The sequence below is a fragment of the Amaranthus tricolor genome, chromosome 15 (genome assembly GCF_026212465.1).
Source record: "Amaranthus tricolor cultivar Red isolate AtriRed21 chromosome 15, ASM2621246v1, whole genome shotgun sequence".
Lineage (NCBI taxonomy): Eukaryota > Viridiplantae > Streptophyta > Magnoliopsida > Caryophyllales > Amaranthaceae > Amaranthus > Amaranthus tricolor.
The window spans coordinates 5,736,373-5,758,152 of record NC_080061.1 but is presented as its reverse complement, the minus strand read 5'-3'; the positions used below and the strand labels follow the sequence as shown (position 1 = coordinate 5,758,152).

Below are 21,780 nucleotides of genomic sequence, written 5' to 3'. Positions count from 1 at the left end.
GGCGAGTTCCCATTTGTCATATGATTGATGAAGGAGCCTAGAAAAAGACGTCACATAAGCAATATACTTCTAGTATCGTACCGGATCATCAATGGCTTGACTTTATCATTATTATTATTGTTAAGAGGGAAAAGGACAGTTAGATCCACAGCTAACATTCAGCATAAACTGACAACTGTAGCGAAATGTCACAGCCACAGTTAGAAGTTATCAAAACATGTTAGGATGGGATATTTACTTAACTTTGTAACCAAACTCGATCTAACACGATTTTAAAAATAAGTTATAGTTATATAAAAATCAATTCAAAATAAGATTCAATTTAAATCAACCTAAAACACTTAATCTAAAATTGACTTGATTACTTAAATGATAGCTCTAACCACAAATACAATTTAGTTAAAATTTAATTCTGACATAATCTCAAATCGGAGATAAAAAGAACAAATATGATAAATTATTCCATTCATATCATGTTATTAGCTACATACTATTACATTTTAATTCGTAAGATAAAATTTACTTTATTCCATTAAACGCGTTTAATGAAAAAAAGAAATAACATGCTCACAATCAAACAACTTTATTCTATTATACAATAAAATTAATAGAATTTATGATTCTAATTATAAAAGCAATTTTATATGAAGTACATGTTGCAAATTAGTGAAAGGGAGTAGTACCTAAAATTGTAATGAGAATTCAATGTTAGCATTCAATGTTAGCATAGTAACTAGGGTTTTCTTTTGATTTTTTCTTTCACATTGTGATTGAAATTTAATTTTCACTAATTAACCAAATAATTTATTTTTTCTTACTTGTACAAATTCACTAGGCCATTCCGATAAATTACCTAAAATTGTCCAAGTTTCAAAATCCACAAAATGGGCAAATTCTCCATCAATCATTGAACAACATTCCCAAAATTTGTACTATTAAATAGTCCTAAAACCCCTCTTAATTTCTAGAATAAACAAATTTCATTAAAATATTAATAAATAAACATCTGAATTCTAAACGTTGATGAAACAAACAATTCTATAAACTCTGCAAGAATCAGTTCGAGTTTACCATTGACTACATCCTCTATCTCTCCGTCCACTTTTCACAATCTACATTGTCATTTTCTTCACTTTTCATCAAGATCTACTCTTTTTTAAGGTATTTTCCCATTTTATGTCTAATTTGTTATTCTTTTAATTTCATAAATTGGGTTATTATTGGTTTTTAATCTGTAATGTACTGTTAATTTGATTGTTTTTGATTGAAGATTGGTGGGTTTTCGTTCAATTGATTAGTGCAATAAGTAAAGTTTTAATCTTTGGGTGTTTGATTGCACAATTAGTCATGATTTGATACCTGGGAATGATGTTTGTAGTTGTTATTTTAATGGTAAATTTTAATTGGAGACTGAAAGTAGTTGAACTTTATAGTTCTTAATTGTATTTTGAAATAGACAATTTTAGGTCAAACACATTACGTTGACAGATTCTGCAGTTTCTCATTTGATATATAGTTGCAAATTTTGCTTGATCATTTATCTTTTGTGCTGTCTGTAAACTTAGTGATATGTGCTGCATGGTGCATACTGAGTAGTACTGACCATGAATTGGCTACCTCCCATTGGTGAATGGTCCATTAGTACTAGGAGAGAAATGGGTGGATGATTTACATATACCCATCAGCCAACATGATTACATGAGCCACTGCGGCATGATGTGCCACAGCCATGTATCTCTCCCTAAGTCAGTAGCAACAGAGAACACAGATGGCCCGTTTGGTAATCGGTACTAAATGGTTGGAATGAGAATGATTTTTATATCATGTCATTCCCATGGTAATGAAATTTTGATCATAAAAAAATTTTTTCTTCACATTTTTCTATCACCACCTGATACCACACGTTCAAATGGTAATGCATTGAAAGAATTTTGTGAAGAAAATGAACTTGTTGAAGGAGTATAACCATGACCATAAACTTATCAAGACATATTCCTACCAAAATTACACTAACTTTTCATTACTATTCCCATCATTTAGTATTGATTACCAAATGGGCCGAAAGAGTATTTATTGGCACTTCCCTTCTAGACCTAGGTGGTATCCATAGCTGTGATAAAACGCATATATACACGTATACAACAGTTCTATTACCCCAATTCATTAAGTGCTTGCACCTAACTGGGTTGGGAGTTATATGTAAGCGATCTTTTTCTTGTTAGTAATAGCAAATTGGTTGTTTTTCATTGACACTGAGATAAATAGCTAGACCAGATATTGTAAAATTGTTTGACCTGGGGTATATTACATTCTTACAAACACCTTGAATTTGTGTTGATTGACTTAGGCGGGTAATACTAATTGTGCAGTAGAAATGTGGAAGTTGGTGATAGCCGAAGGGGGTAGCCCATGGTTGAGAACTTTGAACAATAATGTTGGAAGACAGTTTTGGGAGTTTGACCCAAATCTTGGAACTCCAGAACAAATTAGAGAGATAAATGACGCTCGTGAGAACTTTCAGAAGCATCGTTTTGAGCAGAAGCACAGTGCAGATTTACTTATGCGATTTCAGGTACTGCTGCAAATTCAGTACTAAATTCACAGTTTATTTTTTCCGTTTCTTTGCTTCTTTGGTTCCTGCTTTAGTGTACTGCTATACCTTTAGTTGTGTATACAGCAATCCACTTCCTATCTAGAAGGAAAAGTTTGTTAGATAAGGATGGATAATGTGGAAGTGCATGAATTGGCATTTGGAGAAAAATTTAGTTATAGAGAATAATTTCATTATTTCCATGGGGTCAAAGATTTATAGTTATTTGGTTTTGGATTATAATGGCCTAAAGTAAAGTGGTTCATTATATCATTGCACTACTTATGTATGTGAAGTTACACATGACGTTTGCTATCAAGGGTTAATCGGAAACAATCGCTTTGTTAGTTTTATAATTAACAAGGGTAAGGCTGCGTACTGCGTACTTCCGACCCTTCATACATTATACTGAAATATTTTTTATGATGATAAATACCCTAGGTGGGAGCAATGTACGTATGACTTAACAAACCTAAGTATTGAAGATTTTGTTATCCCTACATTTCATATAATATTATATGTGTCCCTTTTTGATGGAGTCAAATATTTATAGTTCTTTGGCTTCGGATTATAATGGACTAGAGTAAAATGGTTTGTTCAATTATGTGCACTTGTTATGTATGTGAAATAGCTAAAGGTTAGATATTTTGTTCTTTCATCACATATGATTAATTTTAGCTGATAAAAGAAGGATAACACAAGGCAATTCAATTCAACTGAATAAAATATAGGTGGCAACCATACTTGAAAAAAATATATTATTGTAGAAAGCTGTGTAAGAAAAGCTACTTTTGTGCATGTTCAGTGCAACTAGGTTGTCACTATTTCCTCGTAACTTTTTAGCACTCTTTTTGTATTGTGAATTTACATTTTTCGAGGTTTTGAGCTATAGTGAGAATGAGTTTATGTGTCGGGTGCTATGATCTGTTCAAATGACAAGACGATCTGCCTCATTCTTTATACAAACAATGACTTCTTTTTGTCATTTCTGGTGCAAACTGTAGTTTGCTGCGGAAAATCCAAATAATGTGGTCTTGCCCCAAGTCAAAGTGAAAGATGAAGATGACATAGCAGAAGAAACTGTTGTTACCACTCTTAAAAGGGCTCTCAGCTATCATTCTTCTCTCCAGGCACACGATGGACACTGGCCAGGTGATTATGGTGGTCCTATGTTCTTGATGCCCGGCTTGGTAAGTAACTAATGTAATACTATTTGGCATAATGGATAAGTGTGATTCTACTAAAGCTCATAATTTAGAGCCATTTGCAACATGGCTTGAAATAGAACTCACTTTTCTTTAATGCATTAGGTAATTGCGTTATCAGTTTCTGGAGCTCTAAATGCAGTCTTGTCAAAGGAGCATCAAAAGGAAATGTGCCGTTACCTTTACAACCATCAGGTGAGAATGTGAGGTAACTACTAAAATAAACACAAATTCTTAAAAGAGACGGTCTCATGGTGAGACCGTTTTTATTGGGTTGGCCCATGTACATTTAATATGTTAAAGTGATCACTTATAATTTTAAAGTGATCAATTACTGATATGAACTAATTATATGGGTCCGTCTGTCTCATACAAGACAAGCTACAAAATAAATGTTTTTCCTCCCTTTTTTGTGTCTTCTCATCTTATTTATCCTTTGGCAAGTAATATAATAGGACAATTTTATTTTTGAAACAAACACCCTTGAAGACATTTAAAAAAATAAATCACAAAAAAAAATTCTTGGTTATAGTTTCGTTCTCACATTAATATTTAAACGTGTTTCTGTCAAGTTTACTTATCAGCTTAGAAATGTTTGTTTTCATTTATGGGTATACTTTGACTTGTCAACTCAATGATATTACTTTTTCATTTTCTCAAATTGGGTTGGTGGAGTTACAACTTCTATGGGTGTGCTTTTGATATTTTTATAGTGTAATGGAAAACTTATTCTGGCATTTGGGTGCAGAACAGAGATGGTGGGTGGGGTTTGCACATTGAAGGTCACAGTACTATGTTTGGTTCTGCGCTTACATATGTTACCTTAAGATTGCTTGGTGAAGGAGCTGATGATGGTGATGGAGCAATGGAAAGAGGACGCAAATGGATTTTGGAACATGGAAGTGCTTCTGCAATAACATCTTGGGGGAAAATGTGGCTTTCAGTTCAGTTCATATTATTTTGTCTTTCGTGACATATTTATTTTTTCATGTTCTATTTGGTTAATTGATGCTGAAAAATGACAGGTACTTGGGGTATTTGAATGGGATGGCAATAATCCAATGCCTCCAGAGATATGGCTTTTGCCTTATCTTCTCCCTATTCATCCAGGTTTTTATCAGTTTATGCAATCTCTTAGATATGAATTTTATTCATTCACATTATTAAAGTTGGTGCAAAACTTCCGATCAATACATTTCTACGCTTTAACATCTATTCATTTTACACACACATGAATTGAAAACTAATATTATTTCTTTTGAGTCATTTATCTCATGACTTATTTTTTACGAAGTGCTCCTTGATTTTGCAGGAAGAATGTGGTGTCACTGTCGCATGGTTTATTTACCTATGTCTTATTTATATGGGAAAAGATTTGTGGGTCCTATAACACCAACAGTTTTGTCATTGCGAAGGGAGCTGTACAATGTCCCATATCATGAAATTGATTGGAATCATGCTCGTAATGAATGTGCGAAGGTAATATATTCTCTATGATTTTTATGCTAGTAGGACTCAATTGCCAAGCAACGACATGAAACCTTTTAGTATGTTAAAGTTGCTATTGATAGTGTGATTTGCGTAAAGAGGATTAAATTGGAAGTTTACTTGGCCTAGGATTTTTGACTTTTGATGAAAGCATAGATTGCAAAATATCTAGGCTGAGGATCAATTATGATATTTGCATGTCACGGTTTGGAGTCTTTATAAATACAGTGCAAAGAGAAAAGCAGATTTAAATCAAAGAGAGGGGCTTATATGGAGGCATCTCAGAGATAGTGTGTGTTGATTCACTTTTGCTACTACTAGATGAATATTGTCATTGCAACATAAACTTAATTTCACTTTACAAAAAAACAGAAGTGGTGGGGTGTAAAGCGTGAAGCTTGTGAATGTGGAACAAAACATTTCCGGATGAAAAAAGGATGTAAAAGAAAATATGAGTTAAAAGCATAGTGCAAAAATACGGTAACAGTCACGATCATGGTAATTCGGTAACGGAACGAAAATGCGGTAACGGAAGTGTCACGGTTTCCGTAACGCGTAGGTATCAAAGCATGAGATATCCCTTGATACGGCCTAATACACGGTTTTTTTTACATCTTTACAACGGGAAATATCAGTTCATTTTTAAAAATATCTTTACAACACAATCAATGCAATGTGATAGCTTTGTTTTTGCACTATGATTAAAATTTGAAAAAAAGTAGAACTGAAGTGATACACTTCACCATTTTTACCGAAACATGCATGGATAGGCTGCTTGAATTTTCTTATCAAAACTATTGTTTCTATATTACTTTCATGGGGTAAAGATTAGTAGTGGTCACATAATATGTTGCTTTGTCTGCAGGAAGATCTATACTATCCTCACCCCTTGGTGCAGGATATACTTTGGGCAGCTCTTCACAAGGCCGTTGAACCTGTTTTGCTGCAATGGCCTGGTAAAAGGTTGAGAGAAAAAGCGCTCTCCCATGTCATGGAGCACATACACTATGAAGATGAGAACACTCGATACTTATGCATAGGGCCTGTAAACAAGGTTTGAACCAGAACTTCCGCTTGCTTTTCCAATTGGTTAAACTAATTGCCAGAAAGATCATAAGCAATGGACATAAACTGAGTTCTCTGCAGTGTTTAAAAAGGAAACACCAATAAAAAAAATAGCGCTTCATTCTGCTTCGAGTTGGAAAATAGGCTAGATAGGCGATAGCAGCCTAAATAATATTTACGTATTATGCTAATTTCTAATGATAACCTGCAATCAACGATATACATTAGCAAAGTGAATCTTGTAATGCGTAAGGAATCATAATTTTTTACAAGCAATTGCCAACAACAGTCAGACTAATAGGTGCATTCGTAGTAGTCTTTATCCTTATTTTAGTCGTATAGTTTTTTTTTCCCTTTGATGCACTTTAGGAAACCTGCTATCCATGATCCATTCATATATTTCACTGCCCAATGCCATTAAAAGGCTTATACCTAGGGTAATATACGCAAACTTACCCTTGTTAGTGATGATAAAGTTGTTTCCGATTAACCCTTGGTAGTAAACGTAATTTGTCTAATTTACATAAATAAGTAGTGCACATAATTTAATGAGTCATTTTACTATAGTCTTATATAATCCAAAACTAAAGAACTATAAATCTTTGGCCCTATCGAAATAAATGACGTTGTATGGTCCATTCATAAAGATGTTAAAAATACGCAACAATGACGTGATTGCTATGTCTAGGAGGATTTCCTCAAATTTTGTAATCTGTTACTAGAATTTGAAATTTGAAAGTTAGGTGGTATAGTGATTAGTATTATATATCTCATGCTTTACTTCTTGTCAACCATTATCTATTTCATCTCTAAATATTTCCTTATTTGCTTTCTGATTTTGTTGGGTGAGTTTTAGTATTGTTCTTTGTTTGAATTTATCTTAGAAGATGGCTACTTTTGATCAATGTCACTTGATACATTTCTCACTAAGGGCAATAAACCTGATCTTCTGTCAAGCTGGCTCATTTCTTTATCTTGTCTTGTATCCATTTCATGCTAATATGATCGTTTATTTTTAACTTTTGAATTGGAAGCATGATATCTCATATTATTAGGATTAATGCTTTGGCATTGTTGTGTTTGAATCGGAAACTACTTGCAGGTGTTAAATATGCTATGTTGTTGGGTGGAAGATCCAAATTCAGAGGCTTTTAAGTTGCATCTTCCTCGAATTTATGATTATCTTTGGATTGCCGAGGATGGCATGAAAATGCAGGTCATTTATTTGTTTTTGCCAGTCATACAACACCCGTTTCAAATTCTCCCTAGTCATTATTGCACTAACTAGTTTATTTTACACCGGATTTTGTGTCACGTGATGCAGGGTTATAATGGTAGTCAATTGTGGGATGCTGCTTTTGCTGTTCAAGCAATTTTGGCTACAAATCTTGCTGAAGAATATGGCGCAACTCTTAAAAAAGCACATACCTTCATAAAAAACTCACAGGTACTCATTTATTATGCTATCTTCCAGTGATACATTCATTGAACCATTTATTCCTAGTTATCTTGATATCACGTAAATTCTTTCTTTAATCAATTTTTTTTTCTCTTAGGTTAAAGATGATTGTCCTGGTGATCTTAGTTATTGGTATCGCCATATCTCTAAAGGTGCTTGGCCTTTCTCAACTGCGGACCACGGATGGCCCATCTCAGATTGTACTTCAGAAGGATTGAAAGTAATGAATGAGCTAGTATCAAACAGTTTTTTTTTTTCAAATAATTTTCAAGTACTCTTGTGAGTCTCTCTAAGAGACGACCTCAAAACAAGAAGCCCACATTCTTGTTTTCTCTTTAATTTATATTAATAAGGCCATTTAGCCCATATATCTAATGTGTCTCTCGGAGAGACCGTCTCTCAACAATTTGTGAATAATGTTTTTCAAGCTTCACTCCCTTACTGTTTTTCTTTCCTTTCAGGCTGTTCTTCTGCTGTCAAAACTTCCTTCTGATATAGTTGGTGAGCCACTAGAAGTGAAATGCCTGTATGATGCCGTAAATGTGATTCTTTCTCTACAGGTAATCGATTTCTGGCGATTCTTGTGTGCCAAAGCTTCTTGCTTTACCCTATGTTACTTGGACTCTTCATTTTGCTTCACGTACCCATGTCTGATCCTTGATCCTCGGACATTAATATGGGACTTAGACACTTCATTTTAGGCGTAAAATTGAATATTTATACATATTCAACACTTGGACGCGTACCAATATCCAACATCAGTACCCGAGTCCAAGTGACATAGGCTTTACCATTTCCTAATTATTTTTGCATAATTTTTGGAGTGTGCTGCTTGACTCTGCTTGTAGATTTTCATTTTAAGAGTAAAGCATTATTTCTCTTTTTATATCCCTTATTACGTTAATTCCTTTTCTTGCATTTGATTATTTTTTTCTGCAATTTAATGCTACTGTAAGTTGACTACTACTATTACTCCTTTACAATCATTAGTATTACAAACTACAAAGTATTTTTCTCCTGAAAATCTTTCCATGAGTGGTTTAGTACAGTCTGCCAGTTCCACTGGTTCGGGTATGGCATGTACATTTATTAGTATTTTTGTAATATAACCATTCTTGCTTAGCTATAAAAATAATAACATTAAGAAAATACTTGGTGGCTGTAACTATTATCTATTTACAAAAAGAGGGCTAATGTATAAAAAGCTCAATCCTCGAGCTAGTGTAAATTAAGTCGTCTACAAACTATGATAATTAAAGCAGATCTCGTAATTTGCAAGCTAAACAAGTCAAGTTATGACTGACTATCTGGAAGCTTAAAAGTTCTACATGATCTTAGAAGTTTTGAGCTATTCTACACATCAATGAATTTTTAATTGCCAATATAATGCGAAAAATTGGTAGTTAAAGTTATGACTTATCATTAGTCTTGAGGTAGCACTAAGTCACACTAACCGAGCTTAACACTTATGAGTAATCATGTGATAAATGCTTTCCCGTTAGCTCAAATGAAAAGTCCCTGTAGTGACCGACTATCTAGAAGCTTCAAAACTAGTTTTTCAAGGTGGTTACGATGAGTCATGAATGAACTCAGAATGAATAACTTTTCCCCTACAAGTAAGTCATGCTTGAATCTGGAGTAAATGTTTAAGGGGAAATAAACGTCAAATTAAGAAAATAAAGAGGGTGTTCTTGGTCTTGCTGCCGACCCCATCTACTAAGATTAACGCTTTGTCGTTATTATTCTGAATGATTATTGTTACATTAATTTTATCCCTCAATGTAGCAATCGTTAATTTATTTTTACAAATCAACATTTCAGTTTTGCTTCTATGGAAATGCAGCTGTTGGCTTGTGATAATTTCATTCAATAATTTTTGGTGTTGCAGAATGATGATGGAGGATATGCAACATATGAACTGACACGATCCTACGCTTGGCTAGAGGTACAAGTCATTAATTTTTTGTTTGTACTGCGGACTTTCATTGCAATTACTTTGACACCAATTTTGCCTTTTTTCTGTCTATTAACTTTTATTCAATCCCTTATTTACTCTATTATATCTTCTAGTAGATCTTCCATATAGTTTTTACTGATCTCTTGTATTCCTTATGTCATGCATGACTTAAGTTTACGTGGGTTTTGAAACTTCTGTCGGTTAGACTTTCACTTTCTTTTCCAACGATTATGCCCCTCATTATTTTTTTGTTTGAATCATGTTGCTAGCGTAGTTTCAATATGTTTCTTCTTTTCAACGTATCCATGAATCTCATTGTTGTTCATCTCCTTTCTTTTTCAGTTACTAAACCCAGCTGAAACTTTTGGTGACATTGTCATTGATTATCCGTAAGTAATGAGTTTTTTTTTTTATTTTTTTTTACCTTTACTCCGAATATCGATATACATAATTACTTGTTGTAAGTCCTGATTCTGTTTCATTTGTAGTTATGTTGAGTGTACTTCCGCCTCTATTCAAGCACTCGTATCATTCAGAAGATTGTATCCTGGTCATAGGCGAGAAGAGATAGAAAAATGCATCAAACAGGCTGCAAGTTTTATCGAAAAGATTCAGGCAGAAGATGGTTCATGGTTTGTCTCACGTTCTTTTTTATACTCCGTTGCCAAGTCGCTTACTGGTGGCGACTTTTTAAGCTCTTTAACCCCTCTTAACCACGTTCAGAACGGGTTACATCTTGAATTTATCATCGTCATCTGATAAATGTTTTCCGCCTTTCGATTTAAGTTCAGAAATCTTATATCGGAACGTTTTGTAGGTATGGCTCTTGGGCAGTTTGCTTTACGTATGGAACATGGTTTGGCGTTAAAGGATTGATCGCTGCTGGAAAGACCTATGACAATTGTCCCAGCATTCGTAAAGCCTGTGACTTTTTGTTGTCTAAACAGGTTTCTTCGGGTGGCTGGGGAGAGAGCTACCTATCATGTCAGAACAAGGTCGCGTTTAAATAATATTGAGCACATAAATTCCGTGGCAAATGATATTAAGGAAATGAGCAAATTAATCAGTATTGCAGCTTATTTAGTATTATTTTCTGTCTTTATTTCTTTTTCTTTATTCAGGTATATACAAATCTCAAGGGCGACAAATCTCATGTCGTAAATACAGGGTGGGCAATGCTGACTCTTATTGCTGCTGGACAGGTATACCTTGCGACCGTAACATCTATGTAGTACAGATTAACATGTAACATGAAATTATTGCGGTTCTCCTTTCTCGGAATTTATGGTTATAACCATGAATTGTTTTTTCTTTTTCTGTGGGGTTTGCTTAGTAAAACACGAAGGGATATACTTCAGAGCAATGCGCTTCTGCTCGAGTATGATGTATATGATGTAATTCATTGTTGAAATTAATCTGATTTGACCCATTCACAAGATTCTTCAACGATTACGCTTTTAATCGGGATCTTCATGTGCGTATCGTTTGGTTTTAGAAGTTCCGAGGATATTCCCTTTTTATGTATTGTTTGTGCTTGGTGCAGGCTGAAAGAGATCCAAAACCGTTGCATCGTGCAGCTAAAGTGTTGATCAATTCTCAAATGCCAAACGGAGATTTCCCACAGCAGGTCGATCTTTTGCATTCATTTTTCGAATATATCATCGTAATGTAAATCTATGCTTAATTTTCTCCAGCATCTTCTTACAGAAATAAAAAGGTTCATTTTTCTTATGATAGGAAATCATGGGTGTTTTCAACAAGAACTGCATGATTACTTATGCTGCATACAGAAATATTTTCCCGATTTGGGCACTTGGTGAATATCGAACCCAAGTTCTTCAAATGAAATGAGAAAATGCACGTTTTCCCGGGGGGGTGTTATTGTCTACCGTTGGCCTCTATGGTATAATCAATCAGTCGGAGGCCTGAGAAATGGTGGTTTACCCCGAGAGAATCAGACACTCTTCTACATAATGCTTTGCATAGCAAGAAACTTGAAAAACTAAGCTGTTGTTCTGTAACACTTCGTGAATTCATGTACAAATGTCCTTAACTGCATTCTCATTCTTGGCTAATTTTCTATATATTTTTAATTATAATTATATATTTTGATTATTAAATTTTCGATAAATTTGATCCTTCAAGATACGAATAGAACTTTTTGCCTCGTTTTTATAACCTTTTGAGGTGGCGCGCACCAAGGCACAGCTCAAGACTACACTTGGATCCAAATCCTTGTCTATTTGCCAAAAATGGTGACTCGATTCAAACTCGGTTTGACCCGCCCGGCCCAATAACCAGATCTACTTAAACATTTATTCAAGTATGTAAGCACAAAACGCAGTCAAATGAATAAACACAAAAATAAATATAGGATGCAGGAATATATCAGTATTATATGGAGACTCCTTACCTAACTTGACAAGGCCAGACAATTTTGAGTACGCAAAGACCCACTAATAATGGCAATTTTTTAAGACTTGAAAATATTTTGTCAAAATATTATGAGCATTTTTCAACAAATGATGGATATAAATAATTAATGACACATACTATTATTGTCTATGGGTTTGTTCTCCACAAAGTAGTTGTTTTAATAGCAATAGCTCTTCAAGCAGTTGTTGGCGGTGGATAGTTGTTTATGTTAGATATTAATTGTAAAATCAGCTTAGAAAAGAATATTATTCGGTAAAAGTTGTTATTATGGTTGTTGTTAGAACATATTTTGTTATAAAAATATGGAAAAAATCTTAATACACTACTTTTGATTATTATGTTATAAGTTTCAGCGTTTTGAAAAAAAAATTACCTTCACCGCTTAATGTTACTAAATTGTTACTTGCGAAAATAGTATTTTTGCTAAATTAGAGTTTTAACCTCATTTAACCACTAACAACTACATAAATAACTACACTGAATACGCCCTATTTGTATATCAAATTACCAATATACATTTATAATTGATATGAATACAGAGTTTCATTGAAAGTTTTGTTGGTTACATTTGAAATCTTTTCTTTTATGGTATGTTTTACAAATTAGTTGAGAAAATGAATAAAGCAATTTTATTGATCGATTACCTTAATGAGAGATAGCGAGAATGTTTAAAGTCTTTAATTATTGCTTACTTAAATACCAAAATCAGAAATTAATAAACATTATACTAAAGTTAATATCTGATTTAATTTCAATATAAAACATAAACTATAAAAATTTTATAATTAGTTTTTATAAATTATCCTACAAGATATCATAACGTATTCAACATTATGAAATGGAGAGAGTATTAATTTATGTTTACACCAAAAATTATTAATCTTTTGAACTCCGATGAGCATTGGCTTTGATGCTTTTTTGACCCACTACCTTATTTAGATAATATAGAGGGTAACTAAAAGCTTAAGGCACTTCGGTGTTTGGAATTAACTAATGTGGATTTCTCAAAATATTTTTGTATTACTTTTAAATTTGTATTATACGACTCAAAAAGTATTATATTTACGCATTTAAATTATTTAGTGTATTTTTAGAGAGTATTAACCATATACCCTTCCATAAATTTTGCTTTTAGACTTCGAAAATTACTTCTAAAATTATAATCTCAAATCTTGAATCAACTTCTTTAAGAAACTAATGATACACTTTTCAACAATGAAGTTTTTTAATTTATCAAGTTATATTATTCCACTATTTCTTCCGTCTCAAGATAGTTAACACACAAAATATTCACTTACTAATTACTTGTTTGATTTTAACATTAGATATTTGCATGCAGTAAGCCGGTAACAGTCATAATGGTGATAACAATATAGTGATGTGGTAAGGAGTATGATGTGACCATTGTAACGTCAAATATCGACCAAAAGTAAGAAATATTTTTTAAAACGGTTTAATACGCATTTTCTCGTATAAATATACTAAATTACATTAGTTATTTTAATCGAGTGTTACTCTGTTTTTGGTGTTTTCTCGTATACATATTCTCTCTGTTCATATAACTTTGCTATAAAATTAGTTTGGGTAATATCTTCATCATCTCTTGAATTTTTATCTATATATATTTTTATATTCTCTTACTTTTAATCTTATCCACGTAATTTAATTATCATAAAACAAAGTAATATATGATTTTGAGAGATAATGTGTGTGTGAAAAGGGGAGGAGTATATTAATAGCCAACTTGCAACATATGTTGCATACAATTGGCCTTAGAATATGCTTCTCTACCTTCTACTCCTATGAAGGTAGAATCTTCTTTACAGTCTACAGTAGTTGGGCACCTGATCCAATACTCACATATATTCCAGAACTTATGGAATTTTTTTCATTTTTTTTTATTTTTCTTATATTTATTTCACAATCCCATTTTCTTTTTTCCATTAGAGTTCCTGACAAATGACAATAATTCATTTGCTATACTATAAAGTATAAAGTCTATTTTTTTGGCTGGATGAAATAATAAGTATATTGCCCCCCACTCCACTTCCTTAATAATTCTCACTTTTCCAACCTTTTCCACCCCAGTCCCAATTATGGAAAAAAAAAAGAACATCTTATCAAATTCAAACCTTTTTCTAAAATCTAAAGAGGGATTTTTTCAAGTATAAATTTTTTAAGGATTTTGTACTTAGGTTGAAACATAAAGAGCATAAGCAAAAAGGTGTTTTCTTTTCTTTCTTTTTTTTGAGATTAAATTGCATGGATGCCATTAAAAGGCAAGCTAGCAAGCTCAGAGAGCAAGTAGCTAAGCAACAGCAGGTAATTTTTTTGAAAGTTTTAATCTTTTAATTAAGAACTGTAATTAGTAATGAAAGTTGCTAATATCCTGCTTGTTGTTTTCCGTATATGATTGATTTTGCCTTGAAACTATGGTCATTAATCTTCTTGGGGGAGTTAAAAAGGCGAGAAATACCGAAGATAACCTAGAGATGAGTGGAAAAGGACATGATTTAGAGTTAGTCGAGATGGTAGAAAATTGAAATGAATAGAGGAAAAGAATTCATATGACGACCATTAGAACTGATCTATTAGTTCACGTAGCTGACACTATTCTTTTAAGATTAAGGCCTTGCCATTATTGTTTGTTGTTGAATCTTAGAATACTTTTGAATGTTGATCTGGGTAGGAAAAATCTTGTAAGCTAAACCCTGTAGTTGAACGATCTTATGATATTTCAAACGTAATTCAACCCTTTCGTTTTGATTGTGTTGAGATTTATGGTGACTTGAGTGTACCAATTGATTGTGCATTCATGTGTGAATTTATGGGATGGAATCCTACGGAGTAAGTTAATGGGTGTTTTAAGTGAGTAACTAAATGTGTGTTGAATGTGATGAAATAATTCTTGAAGTAATGAAGAGATCAATGTGTGTGACTTAATATGGGAGTTATGAATCTTAATGAAAAAGTGGAAAGAAGTAATGAAGAGATCAATGAGTTGATGATGATGAATTGGGTTCGGTTTGAAAATGACAAAACAATTTTACTTCCTGTTGAAAACCATTATGTAGTTTAACATATACTTCATTTATCAAAATAGCAGTCTTGTAAAATGTGTGATCTTTAAAAGGGAAAAGCCTTGGAAGGAGGATGCCGCGAGAAGCCGGAATTTTATTCTCTTGAGGTCTAAATTGGAAGAATGAAATGTTTTGTGGTAAGGAGATATGTATGGAGCAACATTATCATTGCTCCGTTAATAGCTCGCACCACCGCTTAGACGGGTTGGAAATACGCAGTTTTACCTTTGTTAGTGACAACAAAAATATTGTTTTCGATCACATGACGGTTTTGACAATCTTGGATCACCAAGTCATGTTATAATGTACTAGGAAGCAGAAATTTTTGTGAATGTTTGTATGGAAACAAAAACTAATAAGATTATCTTCAACTTAAAAAGAGGTTGTAGTTAAATGTAGCCATTACTTCAAGAAAAGGTGGCACCAATTTAAGGTTTACACTTAGTGCAATAATAATACAGTTATTTGTTGATGTCAAACCAGTATCACATGATTTGATAATCGCCTCGTGAATCGCAAATTGAAAAAGTGAATTATGTTCGGATTTAGGCTATTGTGAACCATTTTGAGCGAATTGCGAATTCAAAAGGCAAACTAACCAGCAAATTATCAACAATTAACTATCGGGTCAAGTTCTAACGATGTGCCATGACGAATGTCGTTTCCTACAGGCTCTTCTTAGGCAGCTAGGGCATTTTGGTTCCGAAGCTTATGTGGTAGATGAAACAGAGCTTGCTTGCCATGACCAACTTCGAAAGTTGTACACATCTACAAGAGCAGCCAAGGTACAAGTTTGCTTCTTATGTGATCATCCCTGTAAATAAACACTATGACCTAGTTGTAAATCAGTGAATATCCCAATATTGTATTTTTCAACAGCAACACTAAAGATTATTATTGATGTTGCATAATAGCATTTTGAGAAGGATATAGCTCATAGCATAGAAGGAATGATGTCATTAACTTCTAAGCAAATTGAAATCGGTGAGCCTACTTCTTCCTCACAAATGTTGATTTCGTATACGTGAGAGTTAAGATGTTTTTATTCCTCATGTAGAGAGAAGATTTGCTCAAGACTGTAGTAGATACGAGGTTGAAAATCAGGGTAGTCCTTCGCCTTTGGCTGAGGCCGCCTCTCGTGTTTGTACCTCTCGCAATTCAATGATTGATGAGAAGAGGACCTTGCTCGGAGTTTTTGGTGAAAAGGTAATAAAATGCTATAACCCTTCATTAAGTCTTGTATGAGATTGTCTCACCGTGAGATGAGTCCATACAAAAGGCCAATTAGTCAAAAAAAACATGAAAAAGAAGTGAAATCTGAATTTACACTTGCACAGGAAGCAATTTTTTTAAATAGTTTGAGCTGACCCAATTGAAATCGTTTCACGGTGAGATGGCCTGATCATCCTTTCAATAATGCTGTTGCAAAATTTTGGATCTGAGAATGGAAATTTATGACTAGATTGTGGAACTAATCATGATCACTAAGAGCCTAAGACCATTTTATGTATCAAATGAGCTTTGCTATTAAGGACTTTTGTCGTTTCAAGGATCCAGCGACCAGGGACCAGGAACAGAGAATTTTCCTCACTTTTCCGCTCATTCCTTGGTGTTAAGAATGATTGTTTATGATTTTAAGAATGGGTAGATGTCCCTTCTACAGCCCTTTCTGCGCAATCTGAGAGTGGAAAGCTAATGTGTTCCACATATCGAATTAGACAGGCGGGCAAAACTGATTATCACTGAATATGCAAAGAAAATTTTATTATTACAGCGTGCACTCAATAAACATAATTTTGGTTTTTGCTGTCATTACCTACTCCTTTTCGTAAAGAATTCTCGACTTACAAGTGGAAATTCTTTTTCTAAAAAAGTTCTTATATATATGTATTGTGGTTTCCTTTTGGTAAACTAGGTCTACAAACCATTACGAGCACTGGTAAAAAGCGCTGAGCTTGAGGACGCACGACTTTTGGTTCGTCGATATGATAAGTTATGGCAGGAAGTGGAAACTCAGGTTGAAATTTCACTTGATGATTTATTCCCATGATTACACTTAGTAGTCATCTTATATTTGTCTTCTCTGTAGGCAGCTGACGTATTAAGGCTGAGAACGAAGTCTACCGAGGGAGCAAAATCCGAGGAAAATTTCAGCAAGGTTCAGCTTGCAGAGGGTAGATTGGATGACCTTAAGTCTAGATTGAAGGCACTTGGGAAAGAAGCAACATCTGCAATGCTGTCAGTCGAGGCGCATCAGCAAAAGATGACTTTCCAACACCTTGTTATTATGGTATTTTGTTCTTAACCTCTTTCTCTTATCGCCATCGGTAATTTAGTAGTTGCATACTGGCAGTTCTATATATACTCTTTCAGTTAACTTTGTACATTTATTAATGAATATTGAATATACGCTCTCTTCATAACATAGTGCAAAAGCAAGACTGCCTCATATTGTAATTTGAGTCGTAAAGGTCTTGAAAGCTTCCAAACCGATATTGCGCATATTATAAAGATGTTGAAAAACATCTAACCACATTTTACTGGTACAAGAGATATGTCATGGTGTTTGATCGATATGTGGTGGTACGACAACTGCACCTCCCTTGTTACCGCAATTGCGACAGAACCAGTTCTCGAATTATTATAATCTATAATAATCGTCATTCATCTGAAAGGACGAATTGGGAGCTTCTCTTTTTGCTATATCATCGGGTTAAAATTCATAAATCCATTTACGGACAATTTTTCTTTCACAAAAAACGGAAATCTTGAGGTAACATAAAGCATTCTTCATATCATCACCTATTTAGAGTTTTTAGACTCAAGTGATTAGTATACTACTAATAGAAAGGAAAAACTTGGGAAGCTACTCCTTTCACTAAATCTTTCATGTTCATGGTGGGTTGTGTCCATTGGCAAAGATAAAGGCCTGTTGTAATATTAAAAGCTAGCTTGGATATATTGGTGAAGGTATATATTGGTCTTGTTAGTAAGATGGTTTGGATCTCTAGATCTTCTCGTCTATAACCGAACTAATCCCAAGTAGCCCATAAGGCCGTAATAGTTCTGATCGATTTTCATATGAAGAAAACTACAGATTGCAAACTTGAGGATTAGAGACTCGAATGGGATACTTCAATCTGTTTTGTTGTTCTAGAAGATTCCAAGTGGACTAAGTATTTGTTGATATGAGGATGAATCAGTTATCTAAACTTCTTCTTTGTCGTTTAAGGTTGTTGATAAATGTGGTAATTTTTTGGCTGCAGCTGAACGCGGAAAGATCTTATCATCGTAATGTTGCTGCCATATTAGAGAAGTTACTTGCTGAGGTTTGTGATCCATCTCTATTCTTAGCATTCAGTTTCATGTTCCCTTTCCTGTTTTCATTAATCTTTGATGTTTAATTGGGAGATGTTATATGTCGTAAATTTGGTGTACTATTCTACTTTAGATGATTCAATTGGAACAATTGAGCGCGTCATCAACATCAATAGATGCTACACAAAACCATCCACATGGTCAAAAAAACGAACAAAATCCCAAATCAAATGGAAACAAGGAACATTACGGGGAACAGGACGACATCGCATGCTATGTAGCAAAAGTAAGGCAATTAAACATTTGATGTCCTTACAATTTTGTTAATCACGCTCTCCTCAAAACGGTTAACCTAGGCGGGTTTGAGGGTTCAGATATACGCAACTTTATCTTTGTCAGTGATAACAAATAGATTGTTTCCGATTGTCCCTTAGTAGCAAAATGCCTACTTTAAGGTTGTTAAATCGTCACCTTGTATTTTACCCAGGTTGTACACCCATTTGATGCCGAGGCTGAAGAAGAGCTAAGTCTATTAGTCGGTGATATTGTCGTGGTACAACAGGTGTGTTCTTCAGTTGCTGGAGATTTCAGTTACTTTCTCGTCCAAACATTTCATTATTTCAATTTTATATTTTGCGATGCGTGATTTGCATAGGTGATTCCTGGTGGCTGGTCGAAAGGCGAATCCAATGGTAAGACAGGATGGTTTCCTTCCCCTTATGTACAAAGGTTGGATGAAATTTCAGAAGGCAATGTGTCATGGGCAAATCTGTAGTCTAGTAGTAAAAGTTTACTTAATTTTGGTTGTAAAAATAAGTTGTAACTTGTATAGCTTATAGAATTTTATTTAATTTAATGTCTATTGTTATAAGTTTTAAAAAGATCACAGATTCACAGTACATATATTGTACAAAAGCTTGGGTTTTGAGCTCCTCTGCTCTTTATATGTTGTATAGAAACAAGTTGATAGTATAGAGAAGTATCAACAATCTATCATCAACGTTCTCAAAATATGAATTTTTTTTCTCAAAATAATGCCCCATAAATCTAAATATTTAAAAAAAAATCGGGAAAAATTTCTATTTGCCCGAATGCTCTCCATACTTGATCGGTATTTGGTTTGTACTTTGTATTAATTTTCACATTGCATCACAACTAACGACTTACGAGGATCTCAACTTTTTTTTATAGTGAATTGATTGAAAAAACTGCGAATGAAACCAAGAATAACCTCAGATGCTTTTACGATTGTAATGAGGACTGTTTAGTAAAGGATGGACTTGTATTACATGTTAATTTTCTCGCGAATTAAAAAATCAATCCTAAGATTAGGTTAAAGTAAATTTACAAACAAAATAAAATATTTGTATATTTATATCTTCTTTTTTGTACAGGTCACTTATTTCTTCTTTATTATCTTATTGATTGGGGTGGTTGTCCTGATACTCGTTGCTCCACATTTGGGTATTGTGTTTTTCTTGGAGACAATCTAATATCTTGGTTCTCCAAACGGCAACCTGGCCACCTTGTGTAAATCTGGTGCTAAAGCAGAGTATCGTGGTGTTGCTAATGTTGTTTTTAAGATATGTTGGCTTTGTAATATACTTCTTGAGTTCCGTTGTCCCATTACAATGGCCACCTTGGTTTATTGTGATAATGTGAGTAGTATCTATCTTTCTGGCAACTTGGTTCACCACCAATGCACCAAACAATTGAGATGGATTTTGACTTTGTTCGAAAAAAGGTGAAAAGGGTGACATTTATGTTCTTCATATTTCTTCTTGATATCTGGGTGTCTATCACTAGTTGAGGGACTCTTTAACTACATTCTCCTTTATGAGTATGAGTTGTCGTCTTTTATTCCTCCCCAGAATTTGAATATAATTTCTATAATCAAGATACATTAAGTACGATAATGATGACATTGATGATGTACAAATTAATATTGATTGATGAATGATTTTAATATTGATATGTAACAAGATTATTTTCACAAGGGAAGCACACAAAATATTTAACTGTTTGCGCAATTAAGAGAGCTACACGATGATTTCTTGAAGGGAACACACTACATATTTAATTCTTTGAGCAATTAAGAGAGCTAACACAAAAGTCAATAATTACAAAATACTCCATGACATGGGTCTACAATGTGAACACTGATCCACATCGTGATTAATCTATTATTGTTAGCATAAAATAACAATAACAAATAAATTCCCAAGACAAATGAATTAGATGGAGATCACCAAATAATAAATAATCCATCTATTTTTATTTGTTCTTTTCATTTACTTTTTTTAACTATCTTAATGTAGATTTAAATGTCAAATGATTTTTGAAGAGGTCTTAGTAAATAGCACTGATTTGTAAACTTAATAAATCACCCTTATGTGGTAGGACGTGCTAGGCAAGAGTTTAATGATTTTAGTTTACCTATTTTAGTTTTATTTATTTTACTATTATTATTTTTGTCTTTTTATGGTGATTTACAAATTACGGTTATTAATTAGGAATTTTTCAATGATATAAATTGTGAGTTTTTAAAAATTTTAAAAAGTTATATTTAAAAAGTATATATTAAAAAAAATCTATCAAGATCCTACGTAATTATATTTTTCCGTATAAATCAATGAAAAATATATTCAAAGTTTGAAGTTAAAATTCATAAATTTCGTTTTTTTAAACGTATGAAAACAAATGAAGTAACCAAGAAACAAAGAGCCAAATATTATTAGACTGTAATCAATAACAAAAATCATATCGTATACTAGTATTTTGAGTTTTTTTATCCAAATTATAAAGATTTATAACATAAATTTGCATAGGTGCGGCCCCGGCTATAATATACTCTATGTGTTTATACTTAAGACCTTAATTCCTAGTTCCTCCTTCCATCTTTCTTACCTTATTTTCTCCGATCCCATTACTTTGTACTGGATCATACTCTGTTCACATACCTGATCATGGCCGAGATCGGATTCTCTATAGCGTCAAAACTCATTGAAGTACTTGCTCAAGAAGCCGTAAAAGAGATTTGCAGGCTATGGAACTACGATTCTCAACTTGAAAACCTCAAACAAACTGCCTTTACCATTCAGAAGGTGTTCCTTGACGCTGACGCCAACTGGGACCAGCTGAGCAATCAAGAAAAGAACTTCATCGGTAAGCTCAAGGATGTT

The 21,780-nt window shown here is 33.5% G+C and overlaps 2 protein-coding genes across 4 annotated transcripts; both read left to right on the top strand.

The window, feature by feature from the left end:
- Positions 1–694: 694 nt before the first annotated feature.
- LOC130801197 (cycloartenol Synthase-like) lies at positions 695–11,885 on the top strand. 3 transcript variants are annotated; one of them, XM_057664980.1, is made up of 19 exons: positions 695–1,161; positions 2,370–2,572; positions 3,595–3,780; positions 3,901–3,990; positions 4,544–4,738; positions 4,821–4,905; positions 5,108–5,274; positions 6,149–6,337; positions 7,451–7,564; positions 7,673–7,795; positions 7,905–8,027; positions 8,269–8,367; positions 9,696–9,752; positions 10,107–10,153; positions 10,253–10,396; positions 10,582–10,759; positions 10,886–10,966; positions 11,308–11,391; positions 11,502–11,885. In XM_057664980.1, exons 2-19 carry the CDS (start codon positions 2,375–2,377, stop codon positions 11,613–11,615), a joined length of 2,274 nt encoding a protein of 757 aa, XP_057520963.1. In that variant the 5' UTR covers positions 695–1,161; positions 2,370–2,374; the 3' UTR covers positions 11,616–11,885. The 3 variants fall into 3 exon arrangements, with proteins under 3 accessions (XP_057520963.1, XP_057520962.1, XP_057520964.1); XM_057664979.1 differs by having other exon boundaries at positions 2,348–2,572; XM_057664981.1 differs by having other exon boundaries at positions 772–1,161; positions 2,373–2,572.
- A 2,073-nt stretch (positions 11,886–13,958) lies between these two features.
- LOC130801196 (SH3 domain-containing protein 2-like) lies at positions 13,959–19,785 on the top strand. The gene is made up of 10 exons (XM_057664978.1): positions 13,959–14,522; positions 15,952–16,065; positions 16,195–16,264; positions 16,338–16,486; positions 17,196–17,297; positions 17,370–17,570; positions 18,547–18,609; positions 18,732–18,884; positions 19,086–19,160; positions 19,254–19,785. The coding sequence occupies exons 1-10, from the start codon at positions 14,463–14,465 to the stop codon at positions 19,371–19,373; spliced, it is 1,107 nt and encodes a 368-aa protein (XP_057520961.1). The 5' UTR covers positions 13,959–14,462; the 3' UTR covers positions 19,374–19,785.
- Positions 19,786–21,780: the final 1,995 nt, after the last annotated feature.